Consider the following 22,145-nt stretch of genomic DNA (forward strand, 5'->3'; position numbering starts at 1 on the left):
TATACCAACTCTCCCTGCCCACAAGTGAAGAAGATACAAGTTTGTCTCCTGCATACTCTCATCTATCCTGACACCTCGTTTGCAAGGCAGGGACTTCTAAGATATATAATTCCTTCATTCCCCAGGAGCTTAGAGTGTAAAGTAATCAGCTTCTACTTTTTAAACAGCTCTTCCAATACTGTTCCTGCCTTGTGTGTTTCCCTTCTCAGGCCATTGATTTACAATAGGTTTATCTGGTTCTATCTAGTTTATCTTCATGCTCCTCAAAGAGTTCCTTGACCCATGGCTACATCTTTACATAACCCTAGCCTTGTCAATATTTAAATATATTTTTTCTGATAATTTTTTTTAATTTTTAATATTTTTTATTACATATTTTCCTCAATTACATTTCCAATGCTATCCCAAAAGTCCCCCATACCGCCCCCCACTTCCCTACCCACCCATTCCCATTCTTTTGGCCCTGGCATTCCCCTATATTGGGGCATATAAAGTTTGCAAGTCCAATGGGCCTCTCTTTCCAGTGATGGCCGACTAGGCCATCTTTCGATACATATGCAGCTAGAGACAAGAGCTCCGGGGTATTGGTTAGTTCATCATGTTGTTCCACCTATAGGGTTGCAGATCCCTTTAGCTCCTTGGGTACTTTCTCTAGCTTCTCCATTGGGAGCCCTGTGATACATCCAATAGCTGACTGTGAGCATCCACTCCTGAATTTTTTTTTTTTTACAATAAATGGATATTCACAATGGCTCAGCCTTCATTCACTCCATCATCTTTACATTTCCCCCTTGCTCAGGATGACCTGGTAGTTTCTGCCACTTGCGTATTCTGTACCCTGCATGCCCACACAATCCTTACGCATTTTTATATCATCACTTTAAAACCTGCATTTCTAGTCAAATACCACTGCTGGCATATTCTGTTAACAGTGAATTATGAGGGTGTCTTGTTAAATAGCTCAACATTCAGCCCACTCTGATTAATAGGAGGAAATACAGAAAGTCATAAAACCTAATTCTAGAAGTCATTCATACATGTGATTTATCAAGCTAATTTACATATCTTCCCTTCTCTCAGGTGCTCCATCTCTCAGGTGACATCATACCACACCTCTGAGCCCAGTACTTTTTCTCTGTCCTTGGTGCATGTGAGGCTCAGGAGATAGTTCCTTATCCTATGCAGATATAGGCGAAGTATAACAGGTATCCTTAACCTTTTTACTAAAGAAAATCATATTCAGAAAAACAAACCTTACTTTTACATCTCTTGAGTTAGGCAGTTTTTAACTAATGGACCCAACCTAACTAGGTCTGTGGGAGTAATGAGGTGACCTGAGGGAGATGGAGGGTCAGGGTCAGGAGACAAATGAGAATGCACATGTTTATTGGCAGGATGGAGCCTCAATGCCATGCTCCCTAAGCCAGCACTCAGTGTATATGTATAAGGCAGAGGTTTCAGGGGTGAAATAGTGAAGTAAGACATGACCTAGGCAGCCACAGTTTGCAACTGCAGGGTCCCCCACAGGCCCACGTGTGGGAGGCCTTGGCTCTAGGATGAACCAAGGAAAAGTTGCTGGGAACCTTGAGAGCTGGGGTCTTGGGGGAAGTCCTTAAATCATTGGGACATGCTCTCAACAAGGAGCCTGGGTCCCTAACCTTTTCTTTCTCTCTTTCTCCCTGGCTTATTAGGGTCTCTCTGGCAGGAGATTTCAGTGTACCTGTGCTTCCAGCATGGCCTGGCCAAAGCAATGGAGCCAATCGACCATGGTTTGAAACCTCCAAAGTTCCAAAACAGAATTGCCTTCCTATTATTACTGGTTGTCTCAGACACCCATTACAGTGATGGAAGCTGGCTGGCACTGGCTTGGGGGCAACTATAATCATCTAGTGTATCTTAATGTGCCCTGAGGCAGAGGCAGGAAGAACCCAATGTAATTAAATGCCTCTTTGGGCAGGCTGAGGTCAGATTGCTGCTTCTTGCAAGAGTAATTTCTCACTTCTTGAGAAAGAACTGGAGCATGAAGCCATCACTGCAGTGCTCTGAATCAACAGACACCAGGCAGGACAAATTAGAAACTGATTCTCACCACAATGTAGTGCTCAATAGACATCCAACACTCTTCCTCAGGCTCAGAACCAGTGCCACCAGGTCTCCTAACAAGTTCTGCTCTCTCCAACTGTGGATACTCAAAGCTCAGTCTAAATCAATGTTTAGTTCCAGCCTAACAGTTCTTTTTTGAAGACCTTCATGAGTTATTAGTTTTTTTTTTAAAGACTCACATTTTATTTGGACATTTAAACACAAAGAAGCAATCACGAACGACACTACTCTAGCTTGGTTATTTTATTTTCTCACTTGTGGTGCTGGAGATCAAACTCAGGGCCTCTTGCACACCAGGCAAGCTCGTTCATCACTTAGCTATAGCTTTAGCCAATTCTTGGTTTGAATCCCACCCACCATCCCCTAGGGAAAAAAAACACAAAACAACCCAAACAACAACGACAAAATACCCCACAACACAGACTCTTAAAAGGGTCACTGCTGTTAAGGAGGTCTTAAGACAGGTTATGTATGACTGGTCAACTGAGAACTTGGGAAGTAGAGAAGCTCGGTTTGTCCCTAGTGTAGTTGCAGTGCTACAGGACAAAAAGTTCCTCCTGTGGCTGAAACAGGCCACAGAGCCCCCGTCCTGACCCAGGTGCTGGGAGGGGGAGGGGTGCAGCTCAGCAGGGGCCTCAGTGCTTACCTGGGTACATGCCCGGAAGGCCCATGCTTTCCAAGTAGTTGTGGCATCGCTCTTTATGCTCCTCTAAAGAGCTTCGCTGTTTATAGCTCCGGCCACAATATCCACATTTGTGAGGCTTACCAACTGCAGAAAACACAATTGAGTTTAAGACTCCAATTAAATATTGGCCTTCTGGGTAATCAATACATTTATAAGCAAAAAAAAAAAAAAAAAAAGATAAAAAAAAATGTACTCTCTACTGAGCTATGACTATTATGGACTTAGTGAAAATTAATGAATTTTAAAAATGTTAATGCCCAGGTGACTCATTGAGTGTACCAAGAATTCATGAATTTCATCTTAACCTATGACACTGACTCAAGTGTCTTCTTTAATGGTAAAAAGTAAACTCTCTCCGTGTTCCTGTGTGGACAGAAACATGAGGAGAGTACAGAGTCACTGCCAGGCTGGGCCTCTCCCCAGGCTGACCCCTTACTGTGACAACCTCTAATGAATATGGTGAAAATTCAGGAGGCAAAATGAGGTTGCGCAAGTCTCTAAGAAATCATGGCAGGAAAAGGCTTTAATGAAATGAGTATTTCTAAATTCTATCTTTCTATATAATTCAAATATATTTTACACTTATAGTACATACTATCCTGCTTAAGAATATTAAGAATATACAACATATAAACACAAAATGAAAAGGGATATGGATAAGCCAAATTCATTTTCATATACCTGGAGAACATACAACGTGTTTTGCATAGGAAGAGCATATGAAAAGCCTCTATTCTACCCGCAAAGAATATGAGATGATGAAATATCCAGATCAGCCTTAGCCATTAGAACTCATGCTAACGACTTGAGCACTCTAAGTGTTCTTTGCATATCTGTTCAGCTTGGCATTCACTGTTACATGGAGTTTCTAAGTTTGGCTAGATTAATGTTAGGACTAACATTTTAATTTTGTTTAATTTTAATTTACTAAAACTTAAGTATGGCCAGTGGCTTTTATGTGTGGCAATGTGGCTCTACAAGAGTTTAGTCCTTCCTGGGTTTTTTGAGAGGTATTTTAGGAGAAGAATAGGAAAGGGTCCATATAATATCTGTTTTTAAAGACTTCAATAAAGGCCCTTTTTTTTTTTTTTTAAGAGAAGATGGTCTCCGATTACTTTATGTGGAATATAGAGTTTCACCTCAACATCACATTGTATTTCTCATGCTAAGTATGATATAAAGCCATCCAAACAGGAATGCTTGATAACTGGTAATTCAATGTGACTTAAGTCTCTTTCCTAAGTGACCAGATGCTATGAAGATGCTCTCAAGGAAACCAAAGCTTCATCTGTAGACTCCAAAACAGATTTTTATTTTACTTAATTTCATGGGCATGGTTTTTTTTTCCCTGCATGTATGCCTGTATACCACTTGCTTGCCTGGTGTCTGCCTGAAAAGGCTGTAAGAGGGAGTTGGATTCCCTGGGACTGGAGTTACCGATTATTATGAATCACCACGTGGGTGCTGGGAATCCAATGTGGCCCCTCTGGAAGAGCTGCCAGTGCTCCAACTGCTGAGCCATCTCTCCAGTTATATAGAATTTTTGTCTAGAGACAGTGATGTACCACAAATGATGAAATATGGAACGAATATTGCATATGGTTGCACATTTATATTCTATGGTTACAGAAATTAATACATGTCCTTTCCCACAAAAATGTTAATTTTAGTGATTTCGTGAATCAAATTGCCTCCCTATATAAATGGTATGGTACCTGATTTTTCTTAGTATACGATTGACTTTAATGCTAGAACACGAGAACCAAACTGTCTCTAACAAAGTTTGTAGTTTCCAAAAGAGTACCAACCCTGATACCAGCACAAATTCCATTATCACAGTAGAGTCTAGAACCTCAGACCACCACAGGATGCTAGGGAAAGCTATGGTTGACCCTAGCTTTTAATGGAATGTGGGCGTGGCCATTCATTAAGAAAATATAACACCCTGGACTTTGCAGACAAAGGCTGAAGTCCTGTCATTTTGGTAAAATTGCTTTGAAGAAGGAAACACAGTGTTTCTTTTCTCCCAGAGCTGTGTTTGTTAAGTACATTTTCAGACAATGGAGTCACCCACGCCCCAGGTCTCTGGTGGACATCTTTACCAGCTCATTGGTGACTCTGTGGCAGAAATAACTGTCAGGAGCCCTCTGTCTGTTTTAAATAACTATTCAAATCATTAGCCCCATCGAGAGGAGGATACCATCATGCCTTAAATGCAATGACCAACATGTAGGCAAATTGCAAAACTCAGCCCTGATTTCACAAGATGTTGTCTTGCTATCTTAAGTTGAAGGATGGACATGCAGGAAAGACTTATACTGTAAACCAGTAATTAAAGGGTGATAGTGCTGTGACTGGTATCAGCCTAAAAGTGGGTCTTGGAATTTTCCATTGGCTTGGGAAGTCGTGCTTGCTGCCAATCTGAGTGCATGGTACCTTCCTACTGTGTTTATGTGACTTTCTCCGAAGTCACCTGCCACCTACCCAGGTCTGTATGTCACTCCCTGCCTTGCAGTGCCTTCACCTTGTGGAGCATCTACACACAGACAGTGTTACCTCCATCCCAGGAAGCCTTTGGTTCTCCTCATTCCTTGTAGAAAACGCCTCCCAGGTCTGAGGTAGTGCCCTACCTAAGACAAGGAGGTGTCTGTCTCTTGACATGTTCTCTGACCCACACGCTGCCTGAGAGGGCAGCTCCTCAACGGAGGGCACCACCTTTCTTGGCAGTGCCAAGGAACTCGCCCAAGTCTTAACTTTCTGCCGCACACTTTTAGGAGTCTCCTGACTGTTCACTGCCAGTCAGGCAGGGAAGTAGAGTACAGGGGAGATGACACATAGCCTTAGCTTCTTTTCTTCTCTATATCTGACCACTAACCAGAAAGCCCAGCTCTGGATACCACCTGTTAAAATATGCACTGCAGTAACCTCTGCTCTCATTGGTTCAGAGTTCCTCTAAAGCAAACTTAGCTTGAGCTGACCACTCCCTGTAGCCCTCCTGCTGTGGGAATCTCTACAGATCCTCCAAATAGGACAGACTGTCTTTTCTTTCTGCTCCTGCAGGACCCTCAGGACTCTACCGTGCCACACACACAGAGGATGCTGGTGAGGGGCTTAGGAAATATGGGGCAAAGAGATGGATAACTTGGGATGAATCTGTCTTGTTTGGGGAGATAAACTGAGGACCTTTCTGTCACTGAGCAAGGACAGAGTGACGGCTTGTTATGACAGGGCACTCTTGGAGGGCAGGGGCAAGGCCCATCAACCTAGAGCTCCTAAAGCCAGTGTAGCATACGATACCACACGGCAGTGCAGAATGGAAGCAACATATGTGTGCTACAAATACTAGATTGCAAGCAAACATAGCACATAGTTGCTGGACAAAATTCCTATATCTCAGACCTGGAGGCTTGTGGGGCTACTGGATAAGAAGCCACCCAGGAGGCAGATGATGAGTCTGTGTGACAGGTTGGGAACATTCTGACAACGGTCCAGCATTTATATAGATGGTCTTCTGAGACTCTAGAGTATCTGGACCATCCTTACAGGGAAATTTTCCTGTCTGCAGTTTGCTGACAACTCTAGACTGATTAGTCCCATCAAAGCCTCTGTTGGTTTCCAGCCTGGGAGTTACTCTCTGGCTGGGGCAGTGTGCCCTGGGCTGACAGGGTTATATTCTGACCAACCTATCTCTCTGCAAGGAAAATAATTATGTTTATTACTGCTAGTCAATATATTCCACATAAGCCACTGATATGAGTGACACAGCAATAGATGTAAAAGGATGTGTTTGGAAAGTTAAGGGCATGAGTAGTATACTTCAGAAAAATACCCACTTACCTGACATGGTTGGAGGGGAAAGCTCTTCTAAAACACACCAAGGAGGCAGGGTTTCCATGTGTGCACCGCCCCTCCACCCATTTCCTCTGGTTCAGTAGGAGTAAGTGATTACCGCATAGGAGGCCAACACCCCAGAGGGTTGTGGACTGGGTGGATTGGAAGGACAGTGGCTGGGAACATGGAACACATGATCTGGGTCCCTACATGGCATCCCTGCCATGCTCAGTGAACATACCGGAGTGCGTCCTCAGGTGGCCGGTGAGGGCGTCCCTCCGGCGGCAGGCATAGTTGCAAAGATGGCATTTGAAGGGCTTCTCACCCGAGTGCAGCTTGATGTGCCGCAGGAGGTTGCCTTTCTGGGTAAAGGAGGCCCCACACTGGTTGCACTGGAAAGGCCGTTCACCTGGGCAAGAAGGGAAGAGGGTAGCCTGGTAAGCACTGAGAGAGAGCTGCTCAGGAGGGCGGCCTCGAGAAAGTTGTTTCCTTTGGGCTTGGTGACTTCCACCGGCTGCAGGTTTGATAGAACATGAGGCTTTCAGACTAAACCTGCCAGCTGCTTAACGCTTCACTGGCTGGGTCAATTTGATCTGAAAATCTAATTTTTTTTCCCTAAATCAGAATGGCACATCACAATGCAAATTCAAACTCATTTAAATAAAGTGACTGCAACATTTTGTGATGAAGAGTCACTCTTCCTGATCAGCAGTTTTGGAATAAACCAATATCCAATTTTGCGTGTTGTGGCATTTGGTGGGGTTTTTAATGTGGCTTTTTTCAAAGGGTCTTTAAAATATGCCACTGAAGCAGCAAAATAAAAAGGAAACTCATTAAAAATGCATTTCAGGATCACAAGTTCATTTCAGCGTTACATTCTTATATTTAAATGAAAGGCACTTCATTATAACAGTTATAATAACTTCTTTTCATTTACATTTTCCCTGTATTTTCCCTTTCAATTTCTTCTCCATTACCTGTCTGTCCCTAAGCAGGCAAATCAGGAGAGAGACAGACAGAGAAAGTGTGAGCATGAGAGGGAGAGACTGGAGCAAGACTGAATAAAAGAGAAGTTCAGGGACAGGACAGCCGTCCTCCAGAGGGAACCCCTGGCTCCCGCGCTCGGCAGGCAGCGCAGTGAGTTGCCTGAGACTTCCTGCCTTTCCCTTTCCTCACAACTCGGAGATCCTTCGAATTCATTTTTGTGTCCACAGTAGACAAGTCATGTTCCAGGTACAGATCTTGCTGCCATTGAAGGCGTTTCCAAGGAGGTTTCTTGGTTTGTGACTGAGACAGCCCAGGGCTCCTGCACTCTGTGCCCAAGAGCTTTGGCTTACACCCTGGCTCTGGAGATGGTTGCAGGAGCTACCTGTGAGTAAAGAGTGTGTGACTGTCCTGCTGGGTGGACACTAACTCAGCCTTTAACTCTCAGGAATGGTGTGCCCATTATGTTCCTTATAAACGCTGCCTTTGAAGAACAGATGCTTCATTTAAATGATCATTATGTATGAATCCCATGTCCCGAGACACATTTCTCTTAAGGGTGAACAATGTGTTAAAAATACCCAATTAACATTTCTCCAACATGGAAATGGAGGGGCAGCAGAGAGTTTTTATCACAGGTGGTGCTGTTAAAACCTGTGCCAGGTTAAGCTTTAATGTGCATACTGGTGCCCGGATTTCCGAATCACCTCTAGGTCTTTTTCACTGGGCATTGCAAACACAAAAGTTAGAATTAATTTACAATGGTATTTAATGGCCAGTCAGAGGCTTCTTGATACTAACCAGTAAGTATTCAACGTTTCCCAAAATTCCTGTCTGGATTAGACCCAGGTGAACGTGAAGACACTGTTTAAAGTCAAGGAGGATGGAGAATGATAACTGTAGGTGTTAGCATTGAGAAGCCTCACTAACCGTCACCACGTCTGGGAAACCCAAGTGCACACTCAGCACTCAGGACACTGTGTTCACAAAGTGCTCAGCTCCAACTGGATGAGTGGAAACAAGAAAAGTAAGCAGTGTATGCAGGAAGATCCAGCTGGGGAAGGAGAACGTGCCTAACACTGTAGCTGCTACTCAGAGAGGGCTGGGCCCTCAGGCTGCATGGGAAAGCACATGGAACAGGTTCAGAAGACACTCCTGGTGATCCAAGTGGGCAAAGTCACTTGCTTAGCAGCTGAATGAATGACCCCTTTCTGAGCTGGGAGGTGCTCCAGGTGTCTCCCTGATGTGATTCGAGCTACTGTTCTGGTCATTGGGAGGCAGACAGGACTGGTAATGCCTTTGAATTATCAATTTCTTTGAATTTGATAATTCAAAGCACATCGTTCTTCTACAGGAAGGGAAGGTGGGCATTCTTTGGGGACTGAAACCTGCCTTCTCACTTGATTCAAATCTCTCCATGGGAACTACTTGCCTGGTGTCACAAGCCTTGCTACAAAGCAAGGTAAGGCAGAGTTACTGTAAATCTACTGATTTCCAACTGATTGGGTGGGCATGAATGTACAGCCCATGGTGGGGAGTCTTAAAGACCACATTTCTAAAATGGACCATATGGTATTTCACTCAACGCAGGTGTTACACATAAGTGGGTGTGTTCGAAGATCTTGATCATGGGACACTGCCCATGTCTGTTTCTGTTGACAGGGGCCATGACCTGTTTCCTGGAGGACAACAGCCTATAGCTAAGTTAAGGTCCTTTAAGCTTGTATCCACCTACATTTAACTGGGATGAGACATTAGGTACTGCAAATTCTGAATTTAATTTCCATCCCAGGAACTCCACACTTTTTAGTCTCTCACAATGTTTGCGACCTGTTACTTGGGTAATAAAGAATATCTTCTTAAAAAAAAAGAAAAAAAACCTGGTAGAACATCCGAGGGCCTGTCTGCAGAAGGTAGATTTAAAAAAAAGCCTGGCATACAAGAATAGATGTGTAACTACCACGCCTGTGGTAGCACCTGCTAGGCAGGAGACCACAGGAAGCCAGCCTCTTTGTTCTGCTCAGGCCACTTCCTAGTCTTTGCTATTCAGAATAATGATGTTACAGGTGGGGCCCCGCTGCCCTTCTGCAGCTCCCTACCACCCCAGGGTGATCCTCAGATGCACCCTGAGCTGTTGGTGGCTACCCTGGGGTTGTGACACTTGAATCAAACATGAAACCAATGGAGCACCCAAGGGGAAGTGACACACCGGTGCCCACAAGCCATTTAGAAAATGGCAGCAGTGGAATGCCACCCAGTGAGAGGAGTAGAAGCCGGGCTATGCCCCTGAGATCTTTGTTTACTAGAAAGGGGCTGCAAGTCATGAGCCTGGTTGACTGGGTCATGGGCAATGGGAAGAAGAGAGAGAGGCTCTGGTGCACATCCTGGCTTGTCCACTGGGGCAGCACATCCTACATCAGTTCCTCATAGGCCACAGAGATGGCTCTGCTTATTGTCCTGTCCTCAGCAGCATGTACCCGGAGGCTTATTGTGCTCTAGCTTCCATGCCCAGCGTTCTTGAGGACTTCATAGGAATGCTGGCTCTCCAGATTCTCCCAGAGTCTGAATTAGGACCTGCATGTTCTCAAGATTCCAAGTGATTCACGGCTCCTTTCACAGGGGTGGGGTGGAGGGTTAGTATTCTCACTACCTGCTGTTATTGTAGGAATGCAGAGCCCAAAACTTTGCTGACACATCCCACCCAGACCTGGAAGAGAAAACCCGTCTGCTCTGTCTAGCTAGTCAAACCTAGTTGGCTAAATGGGGTTTTTACTTCTACCTGGGGATTTGTATATTCACATATACAAAGATATACTGTGGAGTTGGCAATGACCAAACTTTGTGTATGAGTGCACGCGTGCGTGTGTGTAGTCTCTTCCTGTTTCCTCTTTCTGTAAGCTATCTGTTCCATAATTGAAGAGCTTAGCATATTGGGGTAGGTATGATACTTAGTCACTATTTGTTGAGGGAAGTATGTAGCAAATATCAGGTACCCTCCCAGATCTGTTGATAGCAGGTTTAATCATTACATGTAATTTTTCTTCTTCTTCTTTTTTAAAATCAAGGCAGGCAGTCATATGTTAGCAATTTACTACACTAGAATTTGATTCATTTGTCAAATATCTAAGGGGATTTTTACTGTACAGTCAGAGGTTTGCTCTCTATCAGCAGTGGTTTGCTACAGGCCGTAGACTGGTTGAGCAACTGTCACAGGGTTCTCCATGTTAATTTCTTCTGCCTCACAGAAGGCAAGAGCAAGGCTACCTTCACATTTGATTTCTCAGGGCTGGGTATGTCAGGTCTATTTCTACGAGTGACTTGAGAACTAAAGGCTCCTCTAAGAAAAGCCAAATTTGCCTAATTTTAGAGCTAAACTTTTGTTGAAGACAAACATTTATTTAAGTATCATCTTATAAATCATTTGTACATATACTATACATGGAATATATAATTTTAGAAACTGCTTCTGTCCATATATAAAACCCAACCTTGGAAACGCCTTCATTCCTTGGTGATGACACTACTGCTCTATACCTGTTCTAGCTCCTGATTCCTCTTTGGATAACACACACTTGTTGAGTCCCATGTAAGAAACAGACAAGGCTGTCATTTCCAAGCCATCTTCCTCAGCTTCCTGAGATAATCTAGTAAAATGCGCTATCATTCATCTGTGCTTGTTTTTCTCCCTCCTGGACACTGCAGTAGCAGATGCCAGCCTTCTCATGCCCCAAAGAAGCCAGTATATGGGTAGTGATAGCCCAGGCTCTCTACGTTTTACATGTGAGCTTTCTGTGGCTGTAAGAGTTGGGTGAATTTGCCAGGTTATAATATCTACCTTTCAAGAAACTTCTATGGAAAGAAGAGTAATGTTTCTCTTTAGTTTTGTCCTCAAAGAAACCTTATACCATGCAAACAATTGTCCTGAACACCACTGATGGTTCTAGGAAGCCTCTTTAGTGTCCTTAGTGATGGTGGAGTAACAGTTACGTTGAACAAGGAGCTGACTGTTCATATACATGTGGAACAGGAGTAGAATAGCCGATTGAAGCTGGTTAGGCTTCCCACAGTGCCAGTGGCAGGGGTAGGCATGGCTCTTGAACATTTTCTTAGTTTTGAATAGACTATTGCATTCTCTTATTCTCTTAAAGCCTTGTGCAAACCTTCTACCGTAATAGGAGTTTGGCAGAAAGTCCCCTACTGCTCTGGGATGAAAACTTGTGGCAATAGGGCCAGCTGACTCAGAGACTCAGACTGGAGGGTGAACCACTTTATGCTGACCCACACCCTTTCCAAAAAAACTGTTTTGCTGCTAGGCTAATGCCTCACTAATGATTCACTAATGCCTCAGAATAGAGAATCCCAAGTGTTAACAAGATTAAAACAAGTATTCTCTGTAGTTTCTCAATGGGAAATTTGTGAAGTCAGTTTTGGTGTGTCTCTAGCTTCTGATCTTGTCTTGTGAAGGATGGACACTTTGGACATGAGAGTCAGCACTGTGGCTGGGATTTTTCTTTTTCTTTTTTCTATCGAGTATACTATCATAGTCTCAGAAGCTGACACACACATGCTGTTAGCTTTTTCTTTCGTTCAAAGGGTTGATTATGTACATGCCGAGAAGACCTTTCAAACACTGCCCCAGAATAAGAAAGCTGTGCCTCAGTACAACTTGGGAGCTATTTATAAGTAACTGCCGCCCTGCTAGTCCATGGGGAACTTGCTTCAAGACCACATTCCTTTTCCCACCCTCCTCTGCACTTTGAACTTAGGGACTGTGCGTGCTAGGTAGGTGCTCTACAATACTAAGTTGCATCCCCAGCCCTTGACAGTACATTTTGCTCCTTCAGCCCCCACAGGACCTCAGGAGACACTCAAGGGAAAACTCCCAGGCCTTACCAGTATGACTTCTTTTGTGAACCATGAGCACATTGGGCCCGATGCAAACGATCCCACAGATATCACACTTTAGTTTTCCGTTAGGAAGTCGAATGCCTCCAACTCCTGACAAAGCCGAGCTGCCTTGGTCCCTGTGGGAGCCATTCATTTTCTCTCCCGAGGCATCAAGCATTCGTAAATCCTCTGCACATTCTTCCCCATTCATTTCACAGGCACGCCCATTCTCTTCATCACTCTGAGACTCTACTTTAACATTACTGGCTGAAAGAGACAACACAGGAGGCCGCTCAGTGTCACTGCAAAAACAAGTCACAAGATAGCAACACAGCAGCAACAAGGCATCAAATAGACAGTTGGAGCTTCTAAGCAGTTTTGAGCCTGTACCTCAAGGCGGGCAGTCTGACTGGTGCATGCACCAAGCTTCCAGAGAGTGTGGATGGTACCTACGGGATGCACTTAGGGATGCAGGGACAGATGCAGGTCTGAACGGGTGAGTATTTTCTTATGCATATGCACAATAAATTTGGAACAGCTCTTTGCTGTTTGGACCTCTGATTCCAACTCCCTTGTCCAAGTTCCGTTTTCTTAGCAATTGGCTTTCTTTTTTATCTTATAGCAGCATACCTCAGCCTGTGTCCTAGGGTGGAGGTGTCCTCACATCTCCTTCATTTGCTAAGAGGTTAGCTGGAATAGTTTATGAATGCAACAGGTAACAGTCTTTCAAAGAGGAAGATGCTTGTAGGTTAACAAATAAACACCGCTATTGACTCTGCTGGAGTCCCAGCACAAGTCATGTAGTTTTGTTATTCGCCTACTTATTTTAAAAGAAAATACAACACATTGTATAAACATGCCCCTGAAACACTAATGGTACAGTGATGAATCCCACATGCAATGGCCAGTGGAAACTGTAGTCATAATTTCTCACAGTGCTTTTTATAGGTGCATAAGAGTTAGGGAGGTATGGGCTGCTCTAAGTAAAATAACCAGTGAGGTGACTAACATAATTAAGAAGCAGGCATTTGCTTTTCATTTGTGTGTATGTGGGAGTGTCTGCTCGTATGTATGTGCACTGTGTGCAGCTTTGTGGGACTAGAGCTTCAGGCTTTTGTGAACCACCAAATGCGGGTGCTTAGAACTAAATCTGGGTCCTCTGCAAGACAGTCAATTACTATTAACCATTGATCTGTATCTCCAGCCTCTATTTGACATAACTTCTGAGGAGCACTTTTGGTCAAGGATTCTCAAAGTTTGGTCCCAGAGCAGCAGCCAGGACATGGCCATAGAGGATGTCTGAAGTGTGCTCTTCTGGGTTTCCCCAACCCTTCTGGTTCCCAAATTCTGGGGTGAATTCAGCTGTGTGTTTAAATCGACCCTGGAGGGGAATCTAAGGTCACTTTACAATGGAGAATATTGAGTTAAAGGAGCCCACCTGCTTCACGGCCTGAGAGAGAATCTTATTTCCCAAATTTCTCTTGACTGGGACATTTGAGATTCTGACACCAAGAGAAAAATGGCTGGCCTGGAGGCGTGGCACCTTTATTTAAAGGCGCAGTGGTTTTATGCAGGTCATCTGACTTCTCTGTGCCTCATTCCTCATCTGTAAATACAGGAGCTTTCATAGCCATGGCCAGCCCGGGGCAGCTGAGAGGACCGAGGAAAGGAACAGTCGACTGGGGCACAGCAAGTGACATCCACCAAGGCTCTGCCTGACCTCGACAGTGCTTACTGTACTTACCTTGTCCTAGACCTCTGGTACTTTAATGGCACTTGCCATTTAACCTCACAACAACTCAAAAGGGGCACACCATTACCATCCTATAGTTTGTAGTGGTAGAGGTTCAGTCAAAGAACTTGCTATGGTCACAGAGCTAGCAACTTGCTAGCTCTAGATCTGGGAGGTCTCCGCACAGAGGCCTCCAGTGCCTACTTACTGCCAATATTATCCTATTAGCTCTTTGCAGAAAAGACTTACTGGCTTAGTAATGGCATGAGACGTACAAACTGGAGCATGGGCTCTGAGGTCCTGGAAGTGAGAATGAACTCTGAGGCTGAATTCCGCACATATCCAGGACAACACTGAGAAATTTTGTAATGGGGAATTCTCTAAAAGCTTTTCCCTACAAGACTCTGATCCGAAACTTTGCAAATCAGCAGTCCTTACTTCCCTCAGAGGCCAGATCCTATCCATGTGGCAAGAGAGGAAAGGTCTGCGGTTCACAGAGTGGTGATTAGTGACACTGGACTCTGAAGTAGCGATTCTTAGGTTATCTTTGGGTAGATTAAAATTCACCAGTATCTGCACTCACATGGCTATGGTTTGGAAAAACACTTCCCAAAGGCTCATTCAGGGTGAGAATTTGTTCTGAGGTGGGACCTGGTGGGAAGTCCTTAGATGGCTAGTGATGTCCCCTCAAAAAGACTGTGGGACTCTATTGTCCCCGTTGGTCCTTTCTACTTCCCAACTTTTGATGTGTGATTGGCTCTGACACATGCTCCCATCACTATCATTGGCCACTCTCACCAAAGCCTTCCCTGCTGGTTTGCCTGGAACCTCTAGAGCCTAACCAAATACACGTTTCTCTGTGAACCCCTTGCTTTGGGTTTTCACTTAGCAATGCAAAGCTGACTAAGAGGAAGACAGGCCTGTGCTAGAGCAATGTCCTATCTAGCCACTTAAGTCCCTTACCAGATGTAGAACACCACACCCAGCTTCTTATCCCCCACAATTACAAGCTAAATGAACTTACATTGTTTATATGCTAACTAGTCTGTGGAATCTTTGTTGTAGCAACAGACCATAGACTATGTTAGCACGGTAAAACTACAAAAATCTCAACCTCTGGTTATTTTTCAATTCTCTCTCTCTCTCTCTCTCTCTCTCTCTCTCTCTCTCTAAGTGAAACTAGGTAGTAAAAGATTCCATGAAGAAAATCATAGCTCGTGTGGCAAGTTCTTAGCCATGACAGCTAAGACACAGAACTGCAGCAAAGTGTATGAACCGGAAGCATCCGCAGCTGGGTAAAAATCACCTTGTGGAAGAACATGTGTTGGGATGATCCCCTTAGCATGTTCCTGACTCCACTGGACTCCACTGAGGTAAAGGAGGCTGTGATCCTGCTTTCCTGAGCACACTGCATGCAGGGCAGAGAAGAACATGCCAGCTGTAAGCATTTTTCTGTATGAATAAAAACATCAGAGTTCATGTGCAATCCTCTGGGGGCATTTCTTGGCACATGCCACTAATGCCTATGTGGGTGCTTCCCAGAGAAGGCCAGGACAGCAGGGTGCATGGGCAGTAACATTCAGGCTTCTCATACCAGGAGCAGCTCTCCTCTAGCAGGCTGCTTGCAAAATGAGGGAGAGTGGAGAGTCAGGAGGAAGCAGGTTATGAATCAGGTGATGGGTGCTGCTTTCTAGGCTACTGGCTTCCTAAAAGCCACCGAGGGCCTATCACTAGGGTGACTAGGGCACCTGAAGGCAGGGCTTTGGCATTTCTGCCTTCTGGATAGTACAGGAAGGATGACCAGTAGTCAGAAAGTTAAAGACTGAAAGTTTATGTTTTTGAGAAAGAAGATACAGTGTCTGCAGATGCCTGTGGGTGTAAGCAGTGGGGACGCAGCAGGCTGTACACACATCTTGCTGAGCTGGGACTTGTGGCTGTGATGCAGACACTCCCAGCCATGTTTTGACTTGGGAGGTCTGTGAGGTCTAACGGAGATGAGTGACCAGAGAGAAGATGATTTGGCAAAAAAACAGGTTACACTGTCAGCATGAGGAATTTAAGATTCCTGCTATGTGAAGGGTTTCTATACAAACATGGGGAAGGCCCTCATATCTCTGGGGATAAATGCAAAGAGGGTGCTTGCTAAATAAGGAATCTGACAGATTTCTATTCAACCAAAAAGGTTGTCCATGACAACAAGGGACTCTGTCTAGAACTGTTTAGCTGTGGCATTCCTTCAGTGAGATGCTACATATAAGGAATAGACTCACACATACTTTGTAAGCTCTATCCCTAGTCTACTACTGAGAACAACGGGGAGTTTGATGAAGTGCTTCACTGAGTTGATTAAATATAAAACATGAATGGAGTCTTGTGAATATTCCCCCTGTCCCCCCAAAGCTCTGGATTCAACCTACTCTTCCAGATACTGACAGATAATGGATGAGGCCAATTTGAGTGTTTACAAAACATGGCTTATGTTAACATGATATTTTCAAACCCCTTATAAAAGCTACCTTGCTTCTCAGTTGTTACTTAAAATGGAGAAAACAAAAAACCCTCTCACTATGTATTTTAGAGGCACACCAGCATAGTCACCCTGCTGTCCTAAGAGAATGTCCCTCCTGACCCGAGTGTGGCAAGGCCTCTCGCATCTAGGAAAAGGTTAGAATGAAAGACTCTGGAGAAGTGAAGGAACTCAGGCCAGCAGGAACCAGGAGGCCTGACTTGGCTGCCAAGTGTGCTGTACCCTTGTGAACAACTGAACATTTTTAATGCAGAGGTGTAATGTGCAGGGTAGGCTCTGGGTCACAGATTTGATGTCTACATTGTTATTCCCCTTGCATCTTAATATTTACTAGAAAAGTAGTATTTCAGAATGTATAATGTGATTTTCCCATTGGAAAATAATTCTGAAGTTGTCATTCTAGCCTGGTTTTATGTCAGGTAAAGAAAATGTTCAATATTTTAAATGGAAAAAGGCAGATGCAAGTGTAAAGATGCATCTTTACAATAACTGTAGCTAATAAGCAAAGTTATTAAATATATAAGGTATATTTTGATTTAGTTGTGATAATAGGTGAAGACCTGAGACACATATGTATGTGCAGATTGGTGTTTTTTATTTCCTCTAAAGGAGCCAGCAGTGTGGTGGGAGGCAGAGACAAGGGATTAGGAGGAACCAGGCCACCCTCCATTAACTCCCTGGGAAACTTGAAGCTATCCTGAACAACATGGCACCTTGTCTAAAATCCAGAACAAATTGTAAGCATTATTTAGAACAAATTGCATGACTTAATATCATTTAAAAATAGTTAAAATAATAAGGTTTCTACCTAATCAAGCCTATTTTAGAAATAATCTTATTTGATGTTTTAGCCTTCAAATACAATGAAGTCAGAGATGGAAATATAACAGAAAATGAAAACTTATTAAGAAAGAAGAATTTTAAGGCATATTTAAATTTTTTGGGGGTATCTAGGGACTCAAAATGGGATAAAGATGGCAGAGGAGGCCAAAAGTTTGTTTTAACTTCCAGAAGGAAGCCTGTAGGTCAGTTCTCAAGCCTGACCACAAGGTGGCGATATTGGCCCAGAACAGTTTGGTTGTTGTTGGGCGGAGACTTGAGGCTCAACCAACCATTTGTTCCAGAAAGATACAACTGAGGGGAAGAGAGAAAGAAAAAGAGATAGTATTACTATGAACTCATCTTTATAAGCAGATAGACATGAAAAACATAAAAACATTTCTCATGTTTCAGAACATCTCCCACTGTCATTTTTTTCCCATCCTGAAAACCTCACCCACTGCTTGGACAGGAGGTAATGCTGGGCTTTGCCCACTCCTCAGGCTTAATGAAAATGTGTCTTAGAATGTGCGATCTTACCATTATGAGCACTTGACTTACCAAAACATTTCAAAACTGTGATTGGCCGGCTCAAAATTAACATGACTTCCTGCCCTGGCACTCTCACAGCTCACACACAAAAATGTGTTATGTGAATATATATGCTTACATGAAGAAGTAAATCTCAAATTCTTATCTTAACATTGAACTGAAGAACTAATTAAGAGGAGAAATATCTTAACAAACTTCTTATATTCTGGAGAGGGAAGTCTATCTGGCCTTTGACCAGGAGCATACTGAGATGGCTAAATACTGTACTTCCCAAGTAGTGTCTGATAACAGGACATCATAAATCTAACGCTGCTGACATCTCAATATTAAGAATAGAGTTGTAAGATGTCAGCAAGCTGGTCTTAGGGTGTAATTTGGTGGTAGAGCATGTGCTTCGGTTTGATCTGAAGCACGACGCACAGACAAAGCTCTTCTCAAAGTGATGCCAATACACTCTGCTTTCTGCTGCTGCTTCATAAGATTAAACATTTTATTGATACAAGGTCTGAAGGCTTAAGACCTAAGGGGTCTAACAACCTGTAACACTTTTGCATTAATTCTACTTGCATTTAAAAAAAAAAAGCCTTCTCTATTCTTGAAAATACTCCTTATGGTTGCCCAAATATAGTTATCATTTTCAACTTTCAATATATTGAGATGAAATTACCATATAGTTTTTGGCTCAGCAGCTCCGAGGAGAGCTGGTAGGCTGCATGCACGCTAACATGGCGCATGCTTACGTGGCGAGCCACCACAGAAGAATGGGCTGGAAACCCATGAGTTTGAGTTTTTCTTCTCTGTTCTGAGGTTAGCACTCCAGAGCAAGGGAAAGACGGTGCACCTTTTTTTTTTTTTCCTGTCACACAAAATTGCACAAGTTATCTGAAAAGATGTTGGTTTGTTTGATGCTGACAGGAAGCATGGACCACAAAGTTGTTGATCACAGTTTTAATCAGGACCCTGCTGAGCAGCCTCCCAGTGAGACACCCACTGTGGGTACATTAGTTCCTTTCCTTTCCTTTCCTTTCTTTCTTTCTTTCTTTCTTTCTTTCTTTCTTTCTTTCTTTCTTTCTTTCTTTCTTTCTTTCTTTCTTTCTTTCTTTCCAATTTTTATTAGGTATTTTCTTCATTTACATTTCAAATGCTATCCCGAAAGTCCCCTATAATCCTCTCACTATCTGATCCTTACTGGTGAGGCAGAGGCAGAGGGAGGGGAGGGGGCAGGGACAGAGGGAGGGGGCAGGGGCAGGGGCAGAAGCAGAGGCAGGAATATCATTGCAAATTTAAGGTGAGTCTGGGCATCCCAGAGCAGTCTAGGCCAGCCAGGACTAATAGGGAAACCCTGCCTCAGAAGCAAAACAAAGATCAATCAAACAACCCCCTCACCCTCTGTCTTTGCACTTTATTGTATCAATGACACACTGGATGCTGGGTGTTTAATGATAGAACGGCAAACATTTAGTCCATGTCACTTTCAAGTTATAAAGGAAGGTGTTGATGAGAGAACATGCAAGTGGTGGTGTCTGTGTGATGGAACTGACCGTGAAATGAACATCTGTTTTCTAGAAGCAAAGCAGATACTTACGAGAGAAAGATTTGGGAATTATTGCATGAAAATCCCTAAAGCCATCAGCCCCATATGCAACTGCAACAGAGAAGGCAAAAAGAAAGCCAGGTTGTCAAATCATCACTAACACAAGAGTGCAGAAGGCAGTGCTGCTTTCACAAGGCAATGCTACTGTGTAAAACCACCAGCTAGCTGCTAATTTGTTATTGTTGTCTTCAGACAAGCTACAGAAAAGTCACTCCTCAGAGCAGGACCTCTGAACTGTGAGCCAGCTCCGATGGGCTCAACGGCCTAGAACATCCTAGAACCAATAGCAACCATTCAGTAGTACTGGCTGAGTGTGCTCTTGGCCACATCACAGTCTCACACGGGAGAACACACGTCTGCACAATCAGTGTGCTTCCTCATGGGTAGTCTGCCCCTGAAACGCTCTTCATTTGCTTTTTTTTTTTTTTTGGTCTTTTCTTTTTTGTATCCAAAGAAAATGAAAACATTTCCCATCAGCCTGTTGGATAGGGAATTGCTGCTCCAAAAGGAGCTACCAGATTTCCGTAGGTATTGCTTAGTAATTGCCTTTGAAAATGGCACCAAGCCCCATGCTTGTAGTGTTCCGCAGGCCGTTCCTAGTGAGTTCCAATTCCTAAGATCTGTTATACTCTGTACACGTGTCTGTGTGTGTATATGTACATGCATGCACACCGGGTGCACGCTCACATGATTTCTTTTCCAAAACGTCAGCCAGAATTGTATACACAAAGTAGCTGGCTAAATTAAACTTCTGGGATCAACTACGGACTCAGCAGGAAAAAAAGGCTGATGGACTTCAGGAAAAAGACATAGTTATCAAACTTTGCTTAAGTCATTGTTTCTCAAATTTGTTTGGCCACAGAACCTTCCCTTTTTCCCCGTGAAAAACTTTATGTATGTGGATACTACATGTGCAGTTGTGTGGATACGTATGTGGAGACATCAACGTGTGATGTTTCCTTAATTGCTCTAGACATTATCACCATCACCATCATCACCATCAAATCTTTTTATAAAAAAATTATCTATCTATCTATCTATCTATCTATCTATCTATCTATCTATCTATCTAATGTATATGAGTAAACTGTAGCTGTCTTTAGGCACACCAGGAGAAGACATCAGATCCCACTAGAGATGGTTGTGAGCCACCATTATGGTTGTTGGGAGTTGAACTCAGGACCCCTGGAAGAGCAGTCAGTGCTCTCAACTGCTGATCCATCTCTCCAGCCCCCATCATCATCTTTTGAAATAGGGCTTCTCACTAAATTTGTACATTGCCAATCCAACTGCACTGGCTAGCCAGAAAGCTCAGGGGTTGGCCGCCTGTTGCTCCCCCTGCTACTGTGGGGATTACAGGTGTTCATTGCCATGCCCGGAGTTTACATTTTTACTATTTAATGTAAAGACCATGATGCTGGGTCATGAAATGTTGATTCCCTTCCAAAAGAATTAATCCTTTGTCTACCATAACTCAAGTCAGTCTGCTAATTTTCATCCTTAACCAAAAATCTACCAAAAGCTTAAAAGCAAAATATAGTACCAGTTGCTAAGTTCTGTCTGGCATAGTAAAGTGGAATTGATACAGATACAATGGCTGGACTTAGAAAAAGCATTCTATGGTGTTCTAAGTGGGTAGGAATTATGGCAGACAGGAAACCCCTGATCTATGCAAAAATCCAGTCTCTCATAGCAGCAACTCAGTGGGTCTGTCAGGTGCACACAAACTGTTTTCCACAGACAGCCTCTAAGCCACACTGTGGGCCTTTGAGGTAGACACCATCACTGTTTTGGCAGTAAGCGATCTTGGGCTCACAGGAAGGTCTATACTTTGCATTAAGCATAGTGTTTAGCATGTAAATGTGAAAAGTAAAATTTTTGGTGTTTAGCACAGAAATACGAAAATTAAAGTCAAAGCTAGTTACATGACACTCATAATTCAAAAGACAGAGTTTTGCAAGCAGCCTTCTTTTGGGTGGTTGTAAGGCACTGGGAAATGTGTAAGTTTTGCCACTGCATTCACACACTTAAGTGTGCACCCCCATGCATATGTGTATACTTGCCTGAATATGGTCACACTGGGTGACTGCATTTACATGTTTCCGAATGACAAACACATGGCCAGCTAATAACTTGCAGGGTGTTGCAAATACAACTGCCTAGTTGTGCCTGCTCTGTGGTCCTTACAGCTAAGCCTGGTGTTCTTCATGTACACACAGAGGCAGGAAGCTCAGAGGTCACTGAGAGTACCTTGGATAATGTTCCCAGATTTCTTATAGAAGCTCTGAATCAGGACACAGTTCCTGGCTGCCTGCTCTTTTGCAGCCGTCTTCAGGTGCAAGCTCATTGCCCTGTGATATACCCTGTGAAGTCTATACACTATCCCATCAGAAGCAGCTCACCCCACGATGGGACCTAGGGAGCACCGTGC

At 43.6% G+C, this 22,145-nt stretch overlaps 1 protein-coding gene across 8 annotated transcripts in view; it reads right to left on the reverse strand.

Annotated features, from left to right (window-relative positions):
• Ikzf1 (IKAROS family zinc finger 1) overlaps nt 1–22,145 on the reverse strand; it is an 85,631-nt gene that overhangs the window by 9,536 nt on the left and 53,950 nt on the right. For 6 of the 8 annotated variants that reach the window (XM_029483815.2, XM_085829108.1, XM_085829107.1 and 3 more), the window contains exons 4-6: nt 12,497–12,757; nt 6,861–7,028; nt 2,750–2,872 (exon numbers count right to left, since the gene is read on the reverse strand). In XM_029483815.2, the coding sequence (XP_029339675.1) occupies nt 2,750–2,872; nt 6,861–7,028; nt 12,497–12,757 (552 nt within the window). The remainder of the gene's footprint in view (nt 1–2,749; nt 2,873–6,860; nt 7,029–12,496; nt 12,758–22,145) is intronic. The other 2 variants (XM_085829109.1, XM_029483816.2) reach the window with 1 other exon arrangement.

This window comes from Mus caroli, unplaced genomic scaffold (assembly GCF_978045245.1).
Source record: "Mus caroli unplaced genomic scaffold, Mus_caroli_1 scaffold_13, whole genome shotgun sequence".
Taxonomy (NCBI): Eukaryota; Metazoa; Chordata; class Mammalia; order Rodentia; family Muridae; genus Mus; species Mus caroli.